The following is a 26883-nucleotide window of genomic DNA, read 5'->3' on the forward strand; positions in this document are numbered from 1 at the left end:
ATCAGCCATGATCTCCTGCCCCTGTACAATTAAAAACTGAAAGATTGACTTTGTGTCAGGTTGCTTTTGGAAACTGGAACAATAAAAATTAGGACTTTCTCACATGGTCCAGTTTATAAAATTGAAATGGACAAATATATATATATATATATATATATATATATATATATATATATATATATATATATATATATATATATATATATATATAAAAAAGCTTCTGGCAATTTGAACACTAAGTGGAATTTGACTGGGTTATATGCTGGTGTAAAACTGCTCTGCAGTGGCAATATCATCACATGTAGTGTGTACGTTTGTTATACCAATAATGTTTCATAACTCTGCATTGATTGCGGGCAGTGTGCATCGATCATGTTTTGACTTTGGCGGTGTCGTTAACAAACCATAAAAAAAAATATATAAAAATGCAGCGAGGTGTCAAAAAGTCCGAAGGAAAGAAAAGGCTGTCAAACTTGATGGGAAATGATCACAAAACAAACGGAAACATTAAAACAGATATCAATCACTGTTGGCCTGATTAACACCACTGATCCAAACCTGACAGAGCGGATGTATTTTGATACAAATGGATGTAATGCTTCAGAAACTGTGATCAGTATGTACAAGCAAAGCCATGATAGAAGGCCAATTGTTTATGCATAATTAATACACTAACACCAACCTAAAGAACAAAAACACGGCCAACACAGCATCACTTGCGGTCAAACTAGTTTTCTAAAAGACGTACATGTAAATAACTTAGTATGTCCTGAAGTATTCAGGAGGAAAAGCAGGAAGTAGTTGCTGCTGCAGTGCAAATCTGAGGCTAAAGTATAAAGAGTACATGTCCCTGAGAACCAAAATCTATTGATTGAAGAGGGTTTCCAAAACGCCAAGCATTATCTGCACTGTGTGACCAGGAGTGTGTTCTCAGTCTGCGAAGACAATAGCAGCTCCTCAAGTCAGTGAAAACTCTCCGGCCTCTCAGCTGTAAGCATCCAAAGCAGCATCTTAAAGAGGTGTAGATGGACGGTGCTAAGACTGACACGAGGAGCTGTAGGAGGTAAAAAAAATAAAAAATAACATTGATTTCTAATTCTATGGGCTGTAAGAATGCTCAGACAGAAAACTTTGTAAAATAAAAAATTAAGTTAAGGTTTTAGTTCCTGTTCTTTTTGTTTTCCTCTAAGCTAATTATTTGGTTTCAACGTGCTGGTATGTCTTTTTTTTTTTTTTTTTGCCACTTGGATTCTCTCTAAAATGCATATTTAATGAAGACGATGCACTTTTAAAATGGCAGTTTCCCTTCACTGGATCTTCTTTACTACTATGCATATGTAACCCGACCAAGCTCATCAACAACCATAGGAAATAATTATTTTTCTTTCTAAGAAACAAAGACTTTAATCAATCAATTATGTTAAGTAGAAGGATTGATCTACGAAATCAACCTCTTTTAGACCCAAAGAAGAAGGGGAAAAAAAGAGCCATGGCCGCATCCCAGATGCCTCTTACTCAATTACACACTGTAGGCTCACACTGGCCACACACAAGCATAAGAAGGCAAAATCTCAGAGGGGACGCAAAACTACAATAGCCAGGTTACACTCACATAACTCTGATCTCACGAGAAGAGACAATGGAATTCTGTGTTGTTGTGTTTGGAGTAAAAGTGGGCATTATTTAGTTTGCTCAAGTGCAAAGAGTGAAAAGAAACTTTCACGTTGATGAGGTTTTGATCAGAGATGCTGAGTCAGGCTTTAAAACAGCAGCTTAAAAACACCAAACACACCTCTCTCTCCTCACACAGAGCCAAACACACACACAACAGCTCATCACTCAGAGACTTTGGCTGCCTCAAAGTTGACAGCCAGCTTTCTGTGCTTCCTCTTGCCGGAGGAGCCAGGGGTGTGGCCCGTGGCTGGGACGTTTTGTCGAGGGGGTGTGTGCGGGACTGCATTCGTCGTGGCAACGCCGTCTACTTGACCAGGACTGGACGAGGAGGGGTTGATGTTGGCGGCATATTGGTGCGGCTGGTCGACTTTACCGCCCTGGGGTCCACCCTGAGCCAGAGATTGGCTGTGCTGGTTGTGGGCTTTCTGTGATTCGTTTCTGGTCACAATGTGGGCGGCGCTGTAAAACTCCCGAGTGTCCTGGTTCTTCTTGTTGGCCGAGACTCGTTTCTTAGTCACCTGTTAAGGTCAGAGGACAAGCAGAAAGCTAGGTTACCATGATTGTAGCATTACTTTATCAGCATTAAAAAAAACAAAAAAAAAAACAGAAGGAACACGACACAAAATAGAAATACAGCAAAATCTGAGTGCTCAGTTCGTATATAAGTCTACCTGTAATGGAATAAATTGGTTGTGTGAGCCGATGGGCACTGTTGTGGCAGGCTGGGAGCGGGCGGCACCAGGGAAGGTTCCTGCTGCTCCGTAGAACGGCTGGTTTTGATGGTGGGGAGGAGGCAGCGGCATTCCCCACAGAGGGGCAGGGCCGAAACCCTGGTGAGGCAACAGCAAACCACCTGGAGAAGAAGAGCAAACTCATGGATTCATAGGGCTCTTCATTTCAACAAAGTCTCAAATGACAAAAAAAGACATTACAATTAGAGAACAGACAAATAAAGTGAGACGCTGATTGAAACGTTGCACAAATTGTAGACACATTTCCAAAATGTATTTTGTTGTGATATACGCTTATGACTTTTGGCAATGCCGAAAACAATGGCCAATGAATTGTAGATAAGAAGAATCATGCTGACAATAATCTTGCAGGTTCACAGAAAGCTCCCTACCATCTACCACACACTGTCCATCTAAAATGTAAGGAGAGAAGACTGACCTTGCTGACTGAAGACAGGGCCCATGGCTCCTAAGGGTGGGGGTCGTATCTGCCCCACTCCTGGGTATAGAGGGGGTGGGAGGGGGAAGCCAGATCCCACTGAGTTCTACAGATGAGCAAGAGACATGGAAGCTTTAATTGTAGATCTGTACAATAATACCTACTTATGCACTCACACTCCCTTACAGATTGGACAGCCAAGTAATCAGTTTACCAGCTGCTTTAAGAAAACCAGGTTTTAGCGATAGCTAAATGTTTGTCAACCTGTTTAACTGTTAATATGTCTTGCTTTCCTTCCTCGGGGTACCAGCCAGAGGACTACAGTTAATTTAAAAAAAATAATAAAAACAGGGTTGTGGCAAAAAAGTTGAACATGGCTCAACTTTCTTAAACTTTTAGAAGAACTGTGGAAAGTTGCCACGGTGGCCACTCAAATACATGCAAGTGCACATTTCAGGTCGATAACTTTGTAACGTGCACAGTGTATCTACCATTTACCTCGCGATCCTTGCGAGGAAAGATAAAACAATTGCTGGCATAATATCTTTCCGGATTTTAATCTGAGTTGTGTCTGGTAGGTATTAAAAAAACTGATTTTTCTGATAGAATTCAACCTCATGGATCAGTAACTCGAGGGGGACTTCCCGAATCCTGAAACAGCACGCCACCTACAACCCCAGCGTTGTTTTAACACAGGGCTGGTCTGGATGCCCACTAAGTCAGGGACTAGGGGTGCAAGATATATCGACTCAATATCGTTATCGCGATATCACGTTGCGCGATATTATACCGAAAGTCTCGCGATAATTACGCAATATTTTGTTTGCGTTGCATCCCGCCCGACATGTACCCAAAGAGTATAGAAGCAACAAGAGGCAAAACTCAATAGAACGTTGTGCTATAGAAATAGTTGTAGTGATATAGAAATAGACGGAGACAACAAAACGAAGCGAAAGAAAAGAAAGGACCTAAAGAGAGAGCGAAGGGAGCGAGTGGAGCAAAAAGAACACAAAAGTAAGAAAATGAGTGTTGCTCTGGGAGACGACGAGATAATAGAGATTGAAAGGAAACTTTAGTGGCCAAAAGTAATGCCTCCTCAGTAGCTTGGAAATACTTTGGCTTTAACCCAACAGATGTTGCATTGCATTGTTTTTTATACTGTAGTGTATATACAGCTAGTACAACATGTCCTGTTTTATAGACATGCCCTTTGTTATTTTATACTGTCCAACCAGTAAAACATGTCCTGTTCTGTAGACACGTTGTCCCAGTCCAATATGACCGTCAGTTGAAATAAACTTTGTGTTGTAAGAAAACTTGTTTTATTTGTTATAAATCTATTTTGATGCGTTTTCCCATAACTTTGGTAATTTTACATACGTTTAAAAATATCGAAATTAATATCGATATCGCAATATTCATTATTGATCACATTTTTTCAATATCGTGCACCACTATCAGGGACTGGTGTAATCATCATTTTCTGATTTCAAAACACATCATTGATATTTTTAATGCCTTTTGGACGCTCTCCAAAAAAAAAAAAAAAAAAAGAATCTTCACATTTTTGACACCAACTGATTGAGATAAAAATATCTCACAGGAGGAACAAATAGTGCGAATGATTTCAGACTTCCATAGATCAAAATGTGATGGCTTCCACAGCCCAATAACCATTGCAAGCACACATTCTCACACTTTCTCACAAACACACTAATTTGTGTGTGTTGTACCAGTCTTTGGAGGGCAAAGAAGGCAGCTTTTTCCTTGGCATCATTTTCTGATTGGCACTGGGGACCGTGAACCATCAACCCATTGGACAGCTTCACCTGACACACTACTGTGCGACCCTGTGGAGACAGAAGACAACTTACACATACGCTCACACAAGGCACGCACGTACGCACGCACGCACAACCATCTAGCATATATCTACACCATGCAGGTAAATAAATGTATGCGTGTTGCAAACATACATTGCACTGTGTTACCTGTCTGTTGCCTATGTAGCTGAAATCGGGTGGTGCCATTCCTAACCCCACACAGACACACGTCAGCTCTGACACCTTACTGGTCAGCCCAGCGTTGGAGAGGTTAGCAGAAACGGCCAATGCGGGAGAAGCCATTGCAGCTGCATCACCGTGGGGGGCGTTCATATTTGCTGCTGGAAAGAGAGAAAATGGGATGAAAGGGGAAAAAAACAAACATAAAAAGCATGGTTTAAGTTGTTTACAGACGGGTGGGTATGTAAATCTGGATGCAGTACATTTGCTTGTGGTGTAGTACGTACCTAGTTTCTTGGATGATCGTCTCCTGTTCTGCTGCTGGCCACCGGTGCTATCTGCCTCCTGAGAAGAGGGACTTCCTGTTCCCGCACCGTCAATCTTCAGCATCTCCTTCAGCATCAGGGTTCCCTTCTGCAAAAACAGACAGGAAACAAACCCAGTTCATTTTAAAATCAGGATAGAATAGAAAGAGAACACATAGCCACAGATTGTTGAAGAGGCCTGAACAAAGTCATTAAAGTTGGATTTAAATCACACACATTGGTCAGCCAATTAGTCTGTTCACTGAACATTCTGAACGTTTGTACTATTATCGTTTTCATATCAAAAGCTACAGCTGACATGATAGCAGTGTGTTACCCAGCCGCAATGACTTTGCAAAATCACAACAAGGAAATCTTGACTGCTGTCTGGATCATTTCCTCACTCTCTGCTCGCTTTTGTTTGTAAATTGTAAAACACATAAGCTTGGCTGAAGATGATTTTGTGGAGGATCATCACTGTCAAATATTCATTCCAGAATTGTAACACATTAAGTGCCAGTTTATTTTCATAATGTCAGTGTTGTTTTAAAAAAGTAATTATTTTACTTTTAGTCTACTTATTAGACTGTCATCTTAAGCTATCTTTATCTGTGATACTCACCATGGCGAAGGACTGCGGAGACAACGGGCCATCTGACTGGCTGGCGGGTGCTTGTGGAGGAGCTGGAGGGGGCGGGGTCTGCTGGTTACCCGTGGAGATCTTGAGACCGGCTATCAGGTCCTCAAACTCAGTCGTAGCCTAAGTCAGAGAAATATGTGGAGAGACAGACGCGTGGAAGTGTGGGGACATTTGTTTACACATGCACTGTGGACATATTTAAAAAACGATTCTGACCATTGTGGTTAAAAACAAGCCACTGGGTGACATTGCCTAGACCCTTGCACTGTCCCTTACAACTCGGAGAGGCACATAAAGTGATCGGCTAGGAAAAAGGAGATTGAAAGTGTGTGTGTGTGTGTGTGTGTGTGTGTGTGTGTGTGTGTGTGTGTGTGTGTGTGTGTACCTTATTGGCTGTGTTCTGTGGGGGGAAAAGGGAGTTGACATCTTCATTTTTCTTCAACAGTCTGATGCCACCAACTGGGGCCTGAAAAGTATGCACAAACCATCAATATTCTAGCCACATATTCACACACATGAATATCACATATCACTTATACATTAAAGCAAAGGTCTGCATCCAAAAACACACCAGTACAGCTTACTGTACACACAAACACACATAAATATACATAAACAATTTATCACTCTAGTCCAACAGCATTCTTTATATATTATTATTGCTGTAACACACATTTATATATTCTCCCACACATGCAGTTCAGGTTAATAAACTGCTTAAATCTGAGTTATGTGTGAGATTGTCAGCCTCATCCTGCTCTCCAGCTTATGACCTGTCAGTTTTGTGAGCCAGCAGGTGTGTACTTACAGCTTCATTAGAGTGCTGGTTCTTCTGCTGTTGGAAAAGTCCTTCCTAGAGTTGGAAACACACACCGTTTTGCTTTGAGTGGGTTCTAAAACTAACACTAAATGGAAGAAGTTCCATACATTTTAAATCCCATAGAGACATTTTCAAATCATACCAGAAATGCTTTTTATGATTTGTATTGCCTTTCATCAGCACAACTGTGCATGTGTAACTGCTACACAAGACCATATTATGGGGGTTTGAACCCTAGACTGTATAAAAGACGGACAGAGTCTCCGTGATGTCGCTCACAGGTTTCTGAAGAGCCAAAATGAAGCTCAAAGTGGGGGTCTCCCAGTTGCTCCGGCCTTTGCCATCTTGGCAGTGCCTGACGTCGACTAATCTAAAAATTCGGCAAAGAGGTGGAGCATGGATGGAGCTGAGCCAGGCTGAATGAAGCTGACAGTCTATGGTTGCACAATGCTCTTAATTATGCAGAAATGTAAGCCCGTTTAAAGTTAAAATAACTTGACATGTGTATAACAAGTTCTGGAGAGGGCCAGCACCATATTGGTCTTTTCTCACTATTAAAGGTGCCGTAAGTAGGACTGTGAAGATCCAGGACTCAGCCACAAAATATGAACATCGACAACTTCTCAGTCCCTCCCCCCTTTCCGTTAAAGCCCAAAACGGTCTCCTAAGCCCCTCCCCCCACAAGGGAGAATGAATGTGTCTGCATGTGCATGAGCAGTGATTGACATGCAGTTAGACACCCCCCCGGCCCTGATTGGTGCATCTGAACAGGGAGCTGTGGATTTGTGCAAATCGCACTACAGGCTGTAGGTGGTGCCAGAGGAGCCAGATTTTTTTTTTTTTAATTACTTGCTTCATGTAGTTCTACTGGAACATAGGGTCAGTTTCAGCAAATATGACAGAAAGTTAGTTTTCTAAGTCTTACCTACTGCACCTTTAATATTTTAAAAAGCCCTCAAACACACACTTTCACACACAGACGTACATTGTGCCAGTGAGCAGGAGGGTTGAGAGGAGGACCAGAATTCTGCAGAGACTGCCACACATTACTGTACTCCTGGAGAAGAACAGAGACAACATTAGAAAATGCATATTTGTAAGGTCACATATTTAAAAGGGTCTATAGAAGTGAGAAGGGTTTACACATACAGGTGACTCTGCGCTTACCTTGGACTGTTGTTTCTGGATAGGACCCTTAGAGGGAGAGTTCCTGTTGCCCTGGGAGGCTGCCTTCCCCATACCATGTTTATTGTTATGCTACAGGGGTGGAGCGGTGGAATGGAGAAAGAAAGAGAGAAAAAGTTTGTGGGAAAGGGAAGAAAAAATGGTTGGGTGAGCCTTCCGAGGCCTAGTCCACACAAACATGTTTTTTTTTTGCCTTCGTTCGTTCTAAAATAAAAACGATCCACACTTGCACAGTCTAGAAAAATCTCACAACACAATTGAAGCACTGTCAAAAGCATGCTAAACCAATAGGCGGCGATATAACCACAGTAGCGGAAGAGAAGAAGATGATGTTGGCCAATCAGAAACCTGAAAAAAAAAAGCTGTTACCGGAAGACTACCCACCAACTAGAAGTCTGACGATAAACATACTTACCGTTTATTAAAAGTTCAATCAAGAAAACCCTTACCTGTGTGGGTATAAAGGGTGAACGTGGAGAGTGGTTCAGGCCGGACAACTGGCGATGTGAGTTGAAGTTTGCGGCTGTGGCGGGCTGAGGTTTGACGATGGCGGTGAGTTTGTGCGAGGTTTGATCCACTCGCGTTCCGTGGGTGAAGTTAATGAGAGCGCAGGGAGGGAGGCGGTAACAACGAGGTGAAGTACACCTGAGGACAAAAGGAGGCATGACTAGTTTGAAATCATTCGGGTTTGGAGTGGAAGGCTTTTAATTCTATACTATTCTATCTAGTAGTTAGTGCAGATTTACTGAGTGTGATTACCTGATAGAGAGACCTCCAGCAAATTCTTCATCAAAAAGCACTTCATAGAGAACCTCTGCCTCACGATCCGCTGAAGACAGACACAATATAAACTGTGAGAAGTATATGTTACATTTATATTTTCATTGACATGCATCATACCCTTACAAAAGGTGCTGGAGCTTTGGTAGAATTTTAAACAATATGGAGAAATCAGGATGAAAGAAAGGTGTCCTCACCTCCTTTAATGCCGATGACGGTTCCTCTGAGTCCCAGTGGGACGGTGAAGCCCTCCCTGGTGTTGATGACTCTGTCAAACAGGCGATACTCTGAATCCGGGTCCGGAATCACTCCCTGCTGCTGCTCCAAGGGCTACACACAAACACAGGCATTCATATTACATGTTCAATACTTTGTAAACACGTACAGTATATAGGGCTCGACTATTTCCACTATATCCATTCGTTATTAATCTGCCAATTATCTTTTCAATTGATTTATTGTTTGGTCAATAATATGTCAAAATGATGCCCTTCACAATTTCCTAAAGCTCAAAGTAACATCTTCAAATGAATTGTTTATTTCCAACCAACAGTCCAGAACCAAAAGACATCCCATTTAGGATCACAATAGACAAAAAAGAAGACGCAAAATGTACTCACCCTGAAGAGGAGATGAGGCTTGACTGTCACACGGACTTTCTTGGTGCTCTTCTTCACCTAAGAGAAGGGTGGTGGGAGTGACACAGCGATAGAGAGACAGTGAGTTCACACAGAGAGAACTTCTTATTAGAGACGAGCCGATACCAGTAGGTTGGTCAAACACACACAGCACGGCTGCTTTAACTCGCCGACCGCTTCATTCATAAAACAAGGAAGTACTTTTGGAATATTTTTTTAAAAGAGAGATAAAGAAAGAGAGACTAGGCACATGTCGGTGCTTTGAATGAGAGAAACAAAACCTTATTTTCTGATGGTTTCCCACGCGCTTACACGCACAACAATCGGCTGAAGGAACCTTCTAACCCAGTTCCTTTAAAATAGTTCTGGGGACTTAAAAATACCCTAGAACCTGTGTCGTAAAGCACCTATAGTAAGTGGAGGGAGTATCCTGTAGTTTGAGACTGTGTATGTCAGTCACCTTGGCTTTCTCTACTGCTTCCTCGATCCGCTCCACGATGGCAGAGTCCAGCACCTGTAGGTCACATGAAGTCCTGCCGATGGAGCTTACCGGGTGACTTTTCAACCATGAGGTGATTTCAGCAACCCTCTCCGCCCTGTAGGGTGGGGGGGGGGTATCAGTATCAGATATCACCAATAAATACACCATCAATTCAATTAATTCAGAACTGTGATTGCTGAAAAAAAAAGTTCAATAGGAGGTAGATCCAGAGGAAATGCTCTGGAGCTTATTTAGGCTGAGATTTTTACCCATTCTGGTCCTCTTCAGGCCAAATGTCATCTTCATAGAAAACATCATCATGACCGTTTCTTGACACTGAGTTGAACACCTCAGAAAATCTAGAAAAGCATAAAAAAAAATATATTTTAAATGTTAAAATACTGCAACATTTAACAAATTATTTTATTCAAACATACACTATTTTAGACTGTATGAAGTTAAAAACAAGAATTCAACACATTTCAATGCAACCAAACTGTCCATGCTGCTATCGCACTCCAACAATTGAAGAATTTAGGACTCACCTGACGGAAGATGAATAAATGTTCTCACAGTTTTTATTCATTTTTTTACCTGTCCAGGTATTCGGCCAGTAGTTCCTCCACAGCAGCAGAGTAGAGCCACTCCTTTTCAGTTCTCTTGGTGTATCCAGGAACCTCCTCATTCTTCTTGTTGAACTTGAGGTTCAGGCCGACGTTAGCTTTTTGCTCTCCACAGGGACTGCAAACCATGCAGAAGAAAACATTGGTGACGAGAAAGACAGTAGGAAAAATGAAGTTCTGATCAGTGAAACAAACTAAACCTTTTAATACAAAGGAAATGCAGAACAGCCATGCCAATAATAGACACATTAACCATTTAAAAAATAAATAAAATAAGCACACAAGGTTTCTGCCTGGGAGAGTGAAGGTAGCAATCTCCAATGGTCCTCTAAGATTTAATTCACTACTGATTTACACAGGCCATGAGCAAGTGCAAATTCTTAACATTTTATATAGTTAAAAAAAAAAAAGATCTAAATGTCAGAAAAGCAAGTAAACAAATATGGTGATGGCGCAGTGGGTATGACACATGCCTTTGTGGATGATCCGGGTTCAATTCCCACATCAACCAATGTGTATGAGCAAGACACTTAACCCCTAGTTGCTCCAGATAGCAACTGTAAGTTGCTTTGGATAAAAGCGTTAGCTAAATGACATTTAATGTAAATCTTAGTTTTAACCACTCACTTCCTCTTAGAGCCTCTACCAATGAAGATGCTTCCTGAGAAGCGGGAGACAAGGTAGCTGGTGATGCCGAGACGAGATGCCAGGACGTACCCGGGGCTGTACTTCACACAGTACTTCTACAAAATACAAAGACGTGCAGGCATACAGTACATACGTGAGGCTCAAACAGGTGTGCATGGAAAATATTCTCAGGATCAACACCATTTCTCACTTAAACGACTTCACAAGTCTGTGTGTGTCTCTTACATGCTGGTTCTGGATTAAGGGCTCCAGCTGTGGTTCATGCGGCACACTGAAGACCACTCGTACCCGGCCGTCTTTAATGACATCGCTGGAGTCTTGCACCTGTTATGCAAGTAATAAAAGAGACGGTGATTCTCATTTCAATAAGCAAACGAGCCGACGTGTTGCTTTCCAAAAATGATACACAATAAGCAAGAACACTTGCTAGATAAAAAAACATTATGATCAGAGGAGTTTTTAAAACAACACATTGCAATCAAGTTAATATAGGAGAGAGAGTACAGAAGAAAAAAAATCATTTTCTTGTTTATAGATTACTTTAGCTTTCTGGTATTAATTATAGAATTTTGTTTATCATACCCATTCATTATTGAATACTACTAATTGAAGTTCACTTCAGTATTACACTATTTTAGGATGCTATCCTGATGTCCAACCAGGATAGCAAGAAAAATGTGGGTCAGTGTAATTATGAAATTATTTATTAAGCGGGAAGAGGACAACTCATTTTCATAAAAATGTCTATTTAGAGCCAACCATCCATCCATGACAGTTTTAGATCAAAATAAATCTTAATTTGCCTTTTAAAAGTAAAAAAACAATTTTTTGACTGTCCATTATTTCCACAATGATGTGATCCTCTGACTGAAGCGGAAAAGAGATCACGTACCTCGCCCATGGCACCGTAGTAAGGGTTCCCCACCATGAAGACAGTGGTTGCTGGAGGAAAGAGCTCATCTAAGCTCTTAAAGCAGGTCAGACACGAGTAAAAGGCCTTGATGTCCTGAGAAGACGAAGGGAAACGGGGAATATGGGTGTGTTAGTGAGTGGGTGACATAGGTGGTGAAAGAGTCTTCAGCGTTATCAGTTAACTAGATGTCAATGTGAATGTGCATCTGTATCAGTGATGATAATATACAATTAAAACATCTTACCAATATAAAGTTTGAAATAAAATACTTCATTCTACTCTGTCTGTATAATAAACAAAGTATCATGTGCTTGGGCATGGAGTATGTGTGCCACATTTCACAAAACACTGCTTACGTCATTAACAGACACATATACTTGTCATTTGTAAGGTTTATTTGAAAGTTTAGATGGATTGAGCCCGTCTGCACTCCTCAGCTCGGGCTGTTTTATCTGCCGCCTCGCTGCCCTGCTGGAAAACACCACATCTTAGCACAAAATCTAGGACTGACTAGTACTGCAACTAAGTGTGTATCAGTATGTCCTTGAGTGAATAAACCTCATGGAACCAAAAGGACTTTAACAAGGAGTACAATCTGTCACTAACCGTAACCAAGGTATTTTTTGTTTTAAGCATTTCTTTTATAAATATAAGGTGCCCCGAGCACCAGTCAAGCTACCAGTCCACACTCTGTACTTTGGTCCGTACGGGACGTGAACCGGCGACCAGACTGAACTTCTGCCACCGCACTCCATTCATGGAGCATAATTGGTCACAGGTTTCCATGAAACGTTTATCTGTGTATTCCTTTCTTGTTTGTGTATGCATGTACCTTAACCACAGTCTGGTAGGCGAAAGGCAGGACCTGCTTGGCCCACTGTTTCTCAAGTTCCACCACCCCGTTGGCTTTGGGGACGTACTTCCTTCCCGTCAGCAACTGGCCGTACAAAACCACCGATGTCTCATTCACCATGATGCCTTTCCTCTTCAAGAAACTGCGAGAAAAAGAAATTGTCATTCATCGTCTGTATTTATCAATTATGTTGTTGTTGGGTTTAATACATTACCAAGAAACTTAAAACCTTCTAGTGTGCAATTACAATGGCTTTAAAAGGTATCTTAGCCACTAAGACATGAGAAAGGCAGCAATATGTTTAAACAACATTACTATGAAAATGTTTTACAACAGCTGTGTTTCTCTATGAATTCAGAAAACAGTAAGAGTAAAAGGTATATTGTTTTGTTGTTCATTGTGCCTTACTGTTCAGTGAGTCCCTGGACATCCTTCACCCAGTCCTTCTGCTCCTTGTCAGACAGACAGGTGACTTTGGTGGGGGGAGGAGTGGAGGGCCTGTCATACACTCTTTGGACACCTGGTGGTTCCTCTAGACAAAACCTGCGAAACAGAGTGAAAGATTTCACTTGTAATAGCTGACTCACCTAGCCTAGAAATCTAGACGCACACCCTAGCGGCAGCAAATATCATTTGCAGCCAGGGTCAGTCTAGCAACTCTCCGTTGGCTTGCTAGCTGGAAAAACCAAATTCTGGTCAGGCCAATCACATCGTGTACAGAGTCAGTGGGCGGGCTTAACATAACGACAGCAGAGTTGCGACGGTTCCGCGTGAATTCCCTGCTACTTGAAAACAAAAAAGATGGCTGCTTCTGGCGAACGGCGGTCTTTCGAATCGGCTTTGGCCGCGACTCTGGAAGACTTGGAGTTAAGCACTGAAGTCATTCTTAAAAAAGGAAGATGTGTTCGGCGTTTTGCCGACCAAAAGTTTAATCTATCAACTAGCGTTGCTCTTGGTGGTTGTAGCGCTATCCTATTACGTGCAGAGGGAATTTGCTCACCGATACAAAAATGTACATTTGTGCTAGCTTAAAGGCATAACATGTAACCGTATTGAACTACAGCTCGTGCGGCTGTAGTTCCAATGAGACAACCTGTAGGGGGACCGAAGAGGGAAAAGTTACATAGTATGCCTTTAAGCCAAACAGACATGCATGTTACCACTAATTGGTGATCGTGGATGAGGTTTCACCATCTGATATGTTAAAGCCACTTTGTGTAGAATTTGGCACCCCCCGGCGGTAGAATCTAAAAGGCTCTCTTTTTCAGCATCCACAGAGTTATCATGGGGGAGCGTCTTTTCCATCAACAATCTTTTCAGTTCTTATTGACTGAAAAATCTAATAACATAAAACCACAGACATTCTAATAAAATGGCAATAACATTTTACATTGATTTTTAATACATAGGTTGAATCTTTCCAGATTGAGAAAACCAAGTGATAATCAAAAAATGATTGGTCTGATAGTAATTCTTACTTGACATCGCCATCTGACACTGCAATGATGCGAGCTTCCTCTAGATGCGGCCAGTTGACGAACACCGGCTTCCCCAGTACTTGTGCAGCAACATCATCACATCCCTAACGAGGCAGAGGAAAACAGACAAGGAAGAGGGACACAGTAAATGTGATACACGCAGTGTGCAACAGAGAGAAGGAGAAGTAGACAAGAACACACCAGAGCTAACTCTGTTTTTGTTTTGTTTTTAAATAGTATTTCATCGTATCGATGAGAAGTCAAAGCAGTTGTAGAATTCTGTTTAATTGATGCAGACATTTAATTCAAAATTCAATAACTAGTAAGAAGTACTACATTATTTAAAAGAAGAAATTCTGCTCACAATTTGAGTGTGTGTGTTGATGAGGCGCCCAGCTCCTGTCTCTATGTTTTCCTACATAATACAGCTGCACATGGCAGACTTAAGTAGGTTGTTATAAGAACTAGTAAAATGTATCTTTTTCAGGGATCCTGTGACTTTTCTTGAGCCCCATCTAGAGGAAGCTTGCATCATTGCAGTGTCAGATGGAGACGGAGAGTAAAGATTTGTCTTGCAGCAATAATGATGTAATCAATTGACGCTATTAATAATCATTCAAAAATATTTTGAGTGATTACGATATCCAATTAAGCTATTTGATATACTTTTTTTCATAACGATAATAGACATTTTTATTAAGACACATTTTGAGAAACTCTAATTAATTAAGTCTGCTTTAAATATCTTCAGCAGGTTTATTTTTTATTTTTTAAATGAGATCAGTAAAATGAAAGGAAAGCTCACTGCCTCTGCGTCCTGGCTCGGGAGAATCTCCAGCATCATGTTCTCCCCTCTGCTGCTCTGCTGGAACACAACCACCCCACTCTTCTTCTTAAAGAACTAGAAGTGAGTGAGCCCATCAACAGGAGAGAAAGAGCCAGAGATAAGACAAAGAATGACTGACGATTTTTTATTATTCTACTTCAAAGTAGTGTACAATAAATAAACCCAAGCTATTACTGAGATACTCCATCAGACCCTGTGTTGGGGCTTAGAGCCTTTAAATGTAACCCAGCCATGCAACTAGGGTTGGGCATCGTTTGGATTTTAACGATTCTGATTCCAATTCTTCCTTTCGATTCCGGTTCTTATCGATTCTTGATTCCGATTCTTTGAGGGGTGGAGTTGAAACGGGTCACATGCTTATTTCACAAATAAGAGGCAAAGTTTTATTTTGATTCAGTGGTGGTTTGCAGTTTAACAGGGCTTTTTCAACGCAAAATAAAGCCACACTGGAGCACTGCTTACTGTGCTCCATGGCTGCAACGCAAGAAGCGCCTGGCCGCTACGGAAACCAAAACTTGCGCATGTTAAATTTGGAACCCATGATCAGATTTGAAACCAAACCCTCCAAACGATTCCAATAAAGAAACGATTCCACTGGAATCGTAATTTTTGAAATGATTCCAAGTAGGAATCGGTTCTCGATGCCCAATTCTACATGCAACACGAATATACTGTATATGCACACGCCCACACACCTTGTGTTTGATGTGTTGCAGTGTGGGGAAGCCACAGAAGTACAGAGATGAGCGGTCGAGGCGTCTGCTGACGTGGTCCAATTGTACATGCCAGGCATCCATAGGGATGTCTGCTTTCCTGTAACAAACAAACACAATACAGTCCACCTGCAGTGAACATCAGGCTGAATGTGCACTAAGTGGGTATACTGGCTGAGTTGGTTTTCTTTGGTTGCGTTTGTGTGTGAAAGCATGCACAAATAAAGCTATTCCCTGAACCTGCAATGTGACAGTAAAACCATGACCAATTCCATGCAGCAAAAATTCAAAACAATCCCTCGTCTAGCAAACATGATGAAGTGATATTATGGTATTCAGGATCATTTGAGAAAGACTACTTAAATTCATGTAAGTGTGTACCTACCTGACATGGCAGTGGACGATGTCGGGGAACAGCTGAGGCAGGGGGGAGTTGTACATGAAGTCTTTTTCAGAGTCATATGAGTAGACTGCACACTCTGTGTGACGATTCCTGGCCTTCTCTTCTTTGGTCATCTTGAGATTATAGGGCTCCATGGCTGCTAGTAAGCACCTCTGTTCAATAAACACACGTTTGAGTATGGCTGTTTTAACATAACTGTGGAAGGATTTTTTCCTCTGTCTGTGTGTGTGTGTGTGTGTGTGTGTGTGTGTGTGTGTGTGTGTGTGTGTGTGTGTGTACCTCATCTATGAAAGGAATAAGAACCACAGCCTCCCATTCCTGCTGCTTGCCATTGAGGTCCGTTTTAAAGTCAACAGGGTAGTACTCAATAATGGGTGAATTTTCACTGGTCATCAGGTGCTGAAACATCAAAAACAATAAATTATCATCTTCATCATTTCACGTTTGGATGTTGCATAAACCCCAATATTTGCTCCTTTTTAAATATTGTTCCACATGCAGACACATTTGCGATACTTGTAAGTGAAATCCCCAAAAAGTACCCTGTAACTCTCAGGCAGCAGCTCCTTGCTGGCAGCAGGCAGGACTGCCAACAGTTGCTGGAAGGGCATGAAGGGTTTCTCCAGGTCAAAGGTCAACTTTAACTCTGATATGTTCCTGATGTCAGACAGGAAGGGAGCGTAGTGGTAGGGGTAGTACCTAGAGAGGCATACACACATTATTTAAAGAAGGATTTAAAAATAGAACAAACTGAAGAGAGCAGATGGACGGAAGGGGAAAACAGTGCTCTTATTATTGTCCTCAACTTAAAATCAATGTTTGTTTTTTTTACATAACTAAATGCTTCAATGACTCATTACGTTCTATTTTTTTCCCCGATTTGTTTTTTGACTCAAAGGATAAATGATCCGATACTCTCTCACTTACAAACAGGAGAATGTTTTACATTATCTGAATTCCCCCAGAGTGTTGGAATGAAAAGGATCAAAGAGTGGAGAGTAAGACATATTAAGATGAAGTTCTCACCAGCTCCAGGACTGAACGCCATGGTAGTAGTAGTGGAGAATCCACTGTATACCTTCCACATAACACTTGGCCTGCTTGGCTAGAAAGTCACTGCAAATGAGAGAATAAAGACAGATTTTAGGGTCACTTGCAAATTACAAGTTGATGTATGGGCATCAACTACTGTAAAGCGCTACAGAATGTTTACAGACACATATGTTTGACCTTACATGTCCAATCATTTCTCATGTACTCTTTTTCTGGCCTGCTCAAGGTGAGGAAACTTTAAAAAAAAGCACCTGCCAAGAAGGATTTTACCAATATTAAAAACTGAAATCTTTAATATAACGGTGTCACACCACCAATTTGAAATGCTTTCTGGTGTATAAAATCAGGTATTGTGTGAACCATTTTGTCCCTTGTTGTCTTTGTCTTACCATTTAATATTGTTGCAAATGGACTGGCTTACTGTGAGACTCTCAGTAGAGACCACCAGAACCAAATGTATTAAATAGCTTGTCATCAACTTAATGGCCAGTGTAGTGGGTGACAACGTTTGGACATGCAGGTACCCTTAAAGGGGTGATAGAATGCAAAACTGATTTTACCTTGTCATAGTTGAATAACGACAGTTTGGTGGGTAAATAGGACATACATAGAAGCTCAGAATCCCATTCATACCCCTTTACTATGCAAATCTCACATTTTGAAACTGCCACTGAAAACGGGCGAATCTGAACAAAGCTAAAAGTTGACGTAAGCATCTCAACTCCTAGTCTTTGTCACGCCCCAACATTAGCATAGGCTACACCACTGACCTGAGGTCAGCTTAGTCTTCTGAATCTGGCTAGGTCATGCAGAGCTCCAGAGGTCCGCTATTTAATTACTAAATTCACTTCTGAGACTTTTTTTAATGCGAGAAATCAACTATGTAGAGGTCAAATATGGGCTGTTTTACGAAAATTGATGGCTAATTGCAAATTTTGTCCGACTGTGTGTCGCAGTTCAGCAGGAGCTCAGCAGGCTACGTGACAGCGTCCGGTGCTGCCTCGCCGCCCGGCGTGTCCTACTTCATAGACTCCGGCTCGCTGTGAGCTAGCTGGAAGCCCGCGGCGCTCCATACCCGCGCAAAGTCACCGTTTATGGGTTACTGGAGTACAAAATGCCGAGGCCCTGATGGAGCTCCAGGGCCTGCAGCTAGCCGCGATCTTTACCCATAGGATTGAAGGGACAGTAGCAGCTAACGAAATCCCTAATGTTCACAAAAATGCATTAAATTGAAATCGGACACCATTGTTAGCTTTATAAACCTTGGGGTATACGTTATATAAGTGGCGTGACGAAATTCAAACTGTAAATATACTTCGCGGAGCCCCGTCGTCCAGTAACCGAGAAATGGTGACTTTCACTGTGTATGGAGGTTGCCATTTTCTCGTCAGACTGTGTGGAGCTCCTAAAGTCCGACACGTCTTACCAAATTTGCAATTAGCCATACATTTTCATAAAACGGCCCATATTTGAGCTTTATATAGTTGATTTCTCACATTAAAAAAATCTCAGAAGTGAATTTAATAACGAAATAGCAGACAAACAATGTATAACTTTGCAGTGTCTCCAATGGATGTGTATGTGGTTCGCTCAAACCAATCAGCGTGCAGCTCATCTAAATATTCATGAGCATACCGTATTTGGAAGAAAAGCTCTTGTTCCAAATAGAGCCATATTCACAGGGTAGTTAAGGACCCATAAAATAGCATTCGGTCAATTTTCAGCCCAACCAATGTTACATACCCTATTAGGAGACCTTCAGGAACAGTGTGAAATACCCTATATAATCATTCTATCACCCCTTTAAGCTGGTGTTGTGATACGAGAATTAATTTATAGACTTTTCCTGCATAGTCTTATGCTTTTTTGTTTGTCCATAATCTGCGAGCCCTAGATATCATTTTGATATCTCCTGCAGTAAGTCTTGTTCTTCTATGCACTGTATGTCTGTGTGTATGCGTCTATACACTCACTCAGACACCACATCTACGCCCATCTTGGTCATATAGTAGGTGCGCTTGTATTGTCTGAACTCAGTTTCAAACATATCGTCCTCCTCTTCCTCATCGTCGCCTACTCCTCCTTTTCCTTCTCCAATCACTCTTTCTGGTGAGGTAGAATCCTGCACACACAAGTTATTACTTACAAGGATATATGACTGAAACTGTACAAAACAATGACTGAATGAATTGTTGGGGTTAATTTCTGTTATTGCATACCTGTGTGTGTGTGTGTGTGTGTGTGTGTGTGTGTGTGTGTGTGTGTGTGTGTGAGACATAACAGCAGACCTCATTCTTGTTGGTTTCTTTGCTGGCAGCCTCCCTTTCTGCTGCCAATCCGGCCGCCTCATTCAGATACTTGTTTCCAACTTTACTCTCAAACCACTTCAAGTCCACAAAGATCTCACTGAAATGTTCCCGGTCGAACTTGAGGAAAGAAAGGAGGGAGGGGGGGGAGAGAGAGAACAGATTTAAACAATAATTTACGGTAGTTTCTTGAATATATGCCATCATGTAATAGTTCATTAAGAAACCCACTTCATTTAATTGTACACTAACTTTGTGACAAACCTCTCTGCAGACTCAACTACTACAGTGGGGGTTTTTTTTTCAGTATCCGTTGCACATGCACTAACACCTGCTCTTTAAGGCCCCATATTGTAAAAAGTGAGATTTCCGTCTTTATTACAAGCCGCCAGGACTTCCGTGCGGTTGTGATTTCACAACTATACTATATAAGAGTAGAAAGTGGGACCTTTAACATTTTGAAAGACTATCAATACTTTAAACATTCCAAGTTGGTTAGTACTAAGTATCATAATAAGCAGTGAATCAGTGTTGTCTCACCTCAGCAAGCTTCTCAATGTATTTCTCAAAGTTTCTGAGATTTAGATGGCCGTTCTCATTCAGATAACCTGAGTCAGAAAACAGAATTCAGTTTTTATGTGTATGATATACACTGTAGAAGCAATAAACATATGTCTATGTTATAAAGTCTGACATGTACAAGCAATTTGACCAGCACAAACAACACTTGAAACTAACTACTCACTTCTGAAATATATCAAGACCATGAGAAACTCAGCATCTTGCTTTACACGCAACCATTTTAACGCTCATTTAAAATAAGTACTATGTTGTTTGAGTGTGTGTGTCACTCACCCCCCATGGTGGGCAGAGCACTGATGTACGTCTTGTACAGCAACGGCAGAGCATCATGACTGATGTGAAGATTAGGAAGGTGAGGGATGAAATCGTTTCCCACTAGGAAACCCATTAGAATCCAGTCGTCTATTATTCGCTCCAAGTCATAATCAGAACCAATCTGATTCTGTAAAAACACCATAAACATAATCAGAATACAGAGTAGATTTAATACAGTAAAGGGGAGTATATTAAAGACGGACAAGCTTCTGTTAAAACCTTCCATGGCACGGAAATCATGTATTTGTTTCCATAATTAGCCTGGGATTTTTGATGATTATACTAACTAGTACGGTGCCCGTTGAAAATGTGCCCGTTTGGAACGGGCCGATTGCTTGGCCTGTGGTATTGCTGCTTGTAGAATTCTTCAAAACCAAATTGTACCCCAAAATTACTTACAGAAGGACACCAAACCACTTAATATGCAACTCTACTGTATACCCTACTACTGACTTACCTGACAGAGAACGTTGCAGATTCAGAATGTAATCACTATGAAAATGTGGAGTAATTGGACATTAGCCTCATGGAGTCATGGCAGTGAGCTACCCACCCGGCCCGTTATGAGAGCGACGGTAATGTTATTAGTGTCGTCAGTTAGCAGTAGACTTAATTAACCCGACCCATGGTGAATCTGATAAAAACTGCTGTGTCTGCCCAGTTCAGCGCTGACATTTTCTCGCATTACACAGCGCTGTTAAGGAATTATCTCAGAGATTCCGTTACGTTCTGCCTCGGTTTAGAAGTGGTGAATGTAGGCTACAGCTCACAGCAACTTAATACTATATCGTGTTGGCAAATGGCTTTTTATTGAGTTTCCTCTTAGCGAAATAATAGACACTGAAAAGCGTAGGGCCTTTTTTTTCGCCAAACCTTTATTCCACACAACAGTCGCAATGTTCCTTTCAGCTATCCGCTCGTGCTCCAGGAACGTGAAGAAAAGTTAGTTTGGTATATCCAGCAATCATGTAGCTAACGTTGGAAGCAGGAAAAGAGTCAAAGGCGGTAACAACACCCCCCAAAAATTCCATGACTTTTCCAAAACCTTCTGGGTCTTTTTATGTTTCCAAAACCTTTCCAGGCCTGGAATTAAAAAAAAATAAATTCCATAACTTTTCCAGGTTTTTTCAAAATGTATGAACTCTGACATATATACAGATTCGTATCGCTTTATTAGATAGATAGCGTAAAAGTGTGTATGTGTCTCTCTCTCTCTCTCACCCTGAGCCCAGAGAACTCATAGTCTATGTACTCCCTCATCAGAGACAAGTGAAGCAAGTGAAAAGTAGTCTCCTCTGGAGCCGATATCCTAGAAGAAAAGAAAACAGAAAAGCAAAGGGATCAGAGAAGAAAAGGAAACTGGTAGATCAGAGTATGACCGAACAGACGTGTAAATAAAACTGTGGAAAACCAAATTAAATAAAACTATTCAAAAAGAAGAGAAGGAAGAGAACCTTTTCTGGTTTTTCTTTCCTCCAAAGCGGACCTCTTCTCTGAGCAGGGAGAAATTTGGCTCATGGCTGGTCAAACCCAACATGATCTACAACACAGAGAGCAGGACAGTGTGAGCATCCAAAGAGGATGGGAGCACTAATGTACATCCTGATCTCAGGGAAAAACAAACCCTACCAGGTCAGCATCCAGGCCATATAGGCAGTGTCGGGTGTTTGGGTCGTGACTCGGCTTGGAGTTCTCAGAGCGAATAAACTCCATGATCTTGTGTTCTCCCTCCCCTGGAGTCTGTGATGAAGAGGAATGCAAACTTAGTACAAGCGATATTGAAGCTTTAACAGATTATTATTATTTTTTTTTTTAAAACAGCTGTTTACACACCTCATGGCCAGACAGATAGACGTTGACATTCTGCCATAGCTTGTCGGTGGAGAGCTTGTTGTGGACAAAATACTTGAGCTGCTCCTGGAGTCTTGCCATGAAGTCAGTGCCTGGAAGAAGACTAAAGGTTAAAAAAGGAGTTGCTGCCAACTTAACAGACACATTTACATCGGATATATTAGGATTGTATACATGTCTTGGCTGGTGTGGAAACTGTCAATCAAACTGTGGTATGGACTGGACCAAGACAGCCTGAAAAGAAGGGTCTCGGTTAGCGATGCACCGATCAAACTTTTTCCTCTACTGATACGGATTCCGTAAGTCAAGTCATGATATGTGCCGATTTAGAATACCGATCCGATACCAGTGATCTTTCTCAAAATGTCTAATCTATGTGTGTATGTATGTATGTATATATATATATATATATATATCTCACTGCGTAAAACTCATTTGTATGTAAGATAACAAAATGGCATGGATTGTAGTGTGGCTGCTACATTCCAGTCACTGTTAAATGAGGAACTGTACAAATACAAGGGGTAGGACACAAGCATAACACAACCCTGATTTTCCTCTGGGGGAAATCCCTGCACTAAGGTGGTAACCCGCATGCAGTATGTTACCAAGGGTTAAGGAAGGATCTTGTATAAATGTATATGCTGCTTATACATGTCAGTTAAGTCTCAGTCTCTTTCTTGACAATTCACAATCAGCAGACAGATTCAGTTGTAGTTTAGCTTTCAAATCCATGCTAAAAATCACGTATCTACTAGTATGAAATCATACCCTGGAAATCCAGAGTTCTCGTGAGAGCACAATTTCAATTTGCTCAGCGAGTCACTCTGGCATTCAGTAATGATGCTCATTACCTATGCCCTTGTAGCCGTGCTGCACCAATCACATTGCTGTATCTGATATAGGCGGGCCAGAGGTGAGCTAAACAGATGACGACAGTTTAATCTACCAGTTAGCTCCGCTGGTAGCTAAGCGTATGGGGCTCTGGATACATCACCCCGTGTATTGTTGCGATTGGTCGTAGTGTTATCCAATTGCGTGCAGTGAGATTTTCAATGCTTGGTGCCGCCCCTCGAGTTGGGCCATTTTCATTGCTCAGTACCAGACCCTTAATCTTTCGGATTTGGGTCTGGATTTCAAGGCTAATGAAATCCTGTGGTTGGTTGCTTTCACACCACGAGTAATGCTCACCAAATGCCACAGGGAAGTGGACGGAGACTGCGTAAAAAGGTGGGTCTCGGTCCGGTTGTTTAGTCAGCACCAGAGTTTGATTGACAGCTTTCGCACCATCCAAAACAAACTGAACCAAACAGGCAAATGCACCAGAGTTCATACGAACCATACGAAACAGGTTAGGTATGCAAGCACCCTCAGAATACAAGAGTGCAAACTGCAAAGCTTGAGTTAAGCAGAACTCTGACACTTGTTTGGACTGACTGATGTGCTACTGGACCAACAAGTTGTCCCACATCGAACCAGCAAAGTCACGTTTGTGGTAACCTGGTAATGACTTGCTGAAGTGTCAAACAGATGGAGAAGAAAGTCATGGTGATTCCAAAATAATTTAGAAATTCAACGTGATCACTTTTCTCGATTTGGAAATGTTTGCCGATTAATGTAGGTTAGGAAAAAAAATGATTTCCCTTTCCTGAAATGAACAGGTATCTTTACATGTTCTGCCAAAACGTGTGATGTTCATTTTGTGTAAAGCTTGAGAGCATTCCTACCAGGAGTAATACAGTTGGAGTCGAAGCGAGCCTCTGTGGGAAGCACCTCTCCTTTTTCCAGAGCTTTTTTTATCTTGTCCTCTGCTTCTTTGGCGGACCTAGACACACAGATATCCACACGCAGATATAAAAGAGAGCCGGGCAAACTCACAGTCTCAAGCTGTCTGGTTTCTTCAGTGTTTACCAAAGCAAATGTTGAATTTTAGTTCTAGTTTGTTTGGGGCTCATTCTGCCTTATTAGGCAGCACCACAAACATAACCGCTAAACCACAGAAGTATACCAGACACTGTATAAATAAATACATTTGCAAATATAGTGGTCATCTTGATTAGATAACCAAAATGTGAAAATGAGAATGTGCCAATTTTGACGGTTGAGATTTAACATCATGGTGCAGACATATTCATAACATTCCAGCATAACAACATAACAGAAAAGGTCCAAGGCACTCTTCTTGCAAATATTTTAGCAAGAAGAGTGCCTTGGACCTGTTTTCTCTTTTGAATGTTTGTGTTCCCCTCCCAAAGAGCACCTTGATGATTTGTTTTAACTTCTGAGCCCTCCAGACTTCTTTTTTTTCCTCTTAAATTCCATTTCTTCATTCGGTCATCGCTAAAAAAGGTCCTGCAACAACCTAAATTTTACAATCATGTTATGTTTAATAATCAATGTTCAATTGTCTTTGAGATTAAGAGGAGAAGCTTCGGTGTGCGGGCTACAAGTTTATATATTTTACCATGGGGTAAAAATATTTCCATAAAGTTGAATGAGAACAATAATAAGACCACATTGGTAATCTTATGGTTATAACAGTAAGCTGTGTTCACCCTTTCATAATAAAGCCAGACAAACAAACCAACATTAACTTCAGGTCATGGAGCAAGGTGAGATGATCCGAGCTGACCCAGTTTGGAGGATGTCACCCAATACCCAAACAGAAATAGGAGTTTCTCCCGGTTTCATTTATCCTAAATCCATGTCTACCTGAATCTCCGTCCTCGCTGCTGGTTCATCTTTGCCCTTGGTGCCACGCCATCCACCGCCATGAAGAAGACCTTGCGAGGCTTGATGATCCTGAAGAGCACCTCCAGGTAATGGAAGATGTCAGCAAAAATCTTTTCCTCGGAAATGCGAAAGTGGACATCCTCGTCGTTCGGGTGGGAACACTGATGGATAATCCCATTCATGTCCAGATAGAGATTGTCAAACTCTGGAATCTGAAGAGAGAGATAGAACAAAGACACAAATGCAATGACCTTTAATACATTGTCAAAACGTATTTCTGTGAAGTGACCAATTTGTAAAAGCTGTTGATATTCCTTGACTGCCTGGAACACATCTCTCAGCAACAAAGATAGTGCAGCTCTTTTTGTTTTAACATACAGTGGTGTGTCTGCAAGGGGGGTTTCCTTCACATTTTGAAGGAGCCATAAGTGAAATAGTCAACTCATGTCAGTCACCAAAAGCATTCTAGTGGGCTCCTCCAGCCTGATACAGACAAAGATCCAATAAACTCTCTCCCATGACATTCACATCCAATTTGAAATCTAAGTTAAGTAATAGAGGGGCAAAATGCAATTCATGTTTATTAAACTGTTACTGTTGAGTGACACCAAGTATCAGAGAAGGGAATAACACATATTTTCCATATCCATTGTCATCCAATTTAAACCTGATGGCATAAAATGTCATTTTTGAATGTCTTCACGCACATATCAAAGCTGTCTTACGCAATAAGAGTGACACTGAGCAACGTCCAGCTGATATAACTGCTGCTCAAGCACTGAAATACTATCTGCCCTACTACACGGGGAACTGGGTCACTAAAGTCAACTCCAGTGCCGCTGAAGTAGCCTAAATAGCTAGCTAAGTAATGTAAGGTTAACTCATCAACTGCAGGCTGACCACATCACTTTTACATTTTAAACAACTCCACAGACATTGTAAAGCACAGTGGCTGTAAACTAGCGTTAGCTGACAGCAATATCTAGCTGCAGCCTCTTTAACGTTCCATCTCTTGTTAGCGTAAAGTTGGTTAGCTGCCTGTGAGGGGGTTTATTGTTGTTCAGAATGTTCTAGCCCAACAAAAACCTAAACTACCCGGTGGTATAATATGTGACGTTGCTAAGTTATATTCACGTTGACTGGTTAAACGTTAAAATGTGTAAGGTTTCACGTAACGTTAGAAGATAGCAAAAAAAAAAAAGCGAGTTAACGTTAGTGTTGTGATTTGGTAAATAACGTTACGTCATGTTGTGTGTATCGTTAAATAAATAATGGAGTCAGAAGTTAACAGCAATACATATGTCCTGTCGAAGAGCAAAACATTGGTAAGCTAACTTAGCTACGTGGAATAAAAGTTCCACGGCCCGCTTCTGTTGTAATTAGCTAGCTCGCTAAGCTAACGCTGCGGCTATGACATGTAACGATATTCATCCTTAACGTTAGTTTCCTACCTGATGTTCCTTGACAACTTCACTGAGACAAGGATAGCGCTCTGAAATCCATCGGTAAAATTTCGGTACTCCCATCTTCACCACGAAAGTCTCAACCTCTGGATGAAATTAGCAAACAGTCAAATATGAAAAAGATGTTTAGCTATGGTAACATGAGAACAACTAGCTAGCTAACGTTAGTTGCGCGTGGTCCTTCTGCTAAAACATTCCGCCGCTACTCTGAAAAAAACAGTCGTTCCATTGTTTTGTTTCCGCCTCTCCCTCCCTGTAGTTGTCCCTAGCTTATAATAATACATCCATGATGTAAACCCCCGCCAGAAAATAAATGAATATATGTCTGAAGATATTCATTAACATGAATCTAACATTTTAATAGCAGACATAAATTGGCGTATTTGTGGGGAAAAAATATATAATG

The 26883-nt window shown here is 41.3% G+C and overlaps 1 protein-coding gene across 6 annotated transcripts; it reads right to left on the reverse strand.

Moving 5' to 3' along the window:
- Window positions 1-186: 186 nt before the first annotated feature.
- Window positions 187-26678, reverse strand: xrn1 (5'-3' exoribonuclease 1). 6 transcript variants are annotated; one of them, XM_078264811.1, is made up of 42 exons: window positions 26466-26678; window positions 24994-25226; window positions 24009-24106; window positions 22264-22373; window positions 22060-22170; window positions 21885-21970; window positions 21652-21739; window positions 20389-20557; window positions 20074-20141; window positions 19516-19653; window positions 19201-19349; window positions 17201-17290; window positions 16717-16873; window positions 16454-16573; window positions 16157-16326; window positions 15754-15871; window positions 15017-15112; window positions 14212-14315; window positions 13142-13276; window positions 12713-12875; window positions 11860-11973; window positions 11193-11291; window positions 10947-11062; window positions 10291-10437; window positions 9966-10055; window positions 9676-9811; window positions 9198-9254; window positions 8775-8907; window positions 8557-8626; window positions 8247-8442; window positions 7780-7869; window positions 7598-7669; window positions 6601-6645; window positions 6178-6258; window positions 5775-5912; window positions 5135-5261; window positions 4821-5008; window positions 4578-4694; window positions 2845-2950; window positions 2346-2527; window positions 1793-2192; window positions 187-1054 (listed from the first exon to the last, which is right to left on the reverse strand). In XM_078264811.1, the coding sequence occupies exons 1-41, from the start codon at window positions 26538-26540 to the stop codon at window positions 1836-1838; spliced, it is 5139 nt and encodes a 1712-aa protein (XP_078120937.1). In that variant the 5' UTR covers window positions 26541-26678; the 3' UTR covers window positions 187-1054; window positions 1793-1835. The 6 variants fall into 6 exon arrangements, with proteins under 6 accessions (XP_078120937.1, XP_078120940.1, XP_078120939.1 ...); XM_078264814.1 differs by having other exon boundaries at window positions 187-2192; window positions 15020-15112; XM_078264813.1 differs by having other exon boundaries at window positions 187-2192; window positions 4821-5005.
- Between the last annotated feature and the right edge of the window lie 205 nt (window positions 26679-26883).

Source organism: Sander vitreus, chromosome 12 (genome assembly GCF_031162955.1).
Source record: "Sander vitreus isolate 19-12246 chromosome 12, sanVit1, whole genome shotgun sequence".
Taxonomy (NCBI): domain Eukaryota; kingdom Metazoa; phylum Chordata; class Actinopteri; order Perciformes; family Percidae; genus Sander; species Sander vitreus.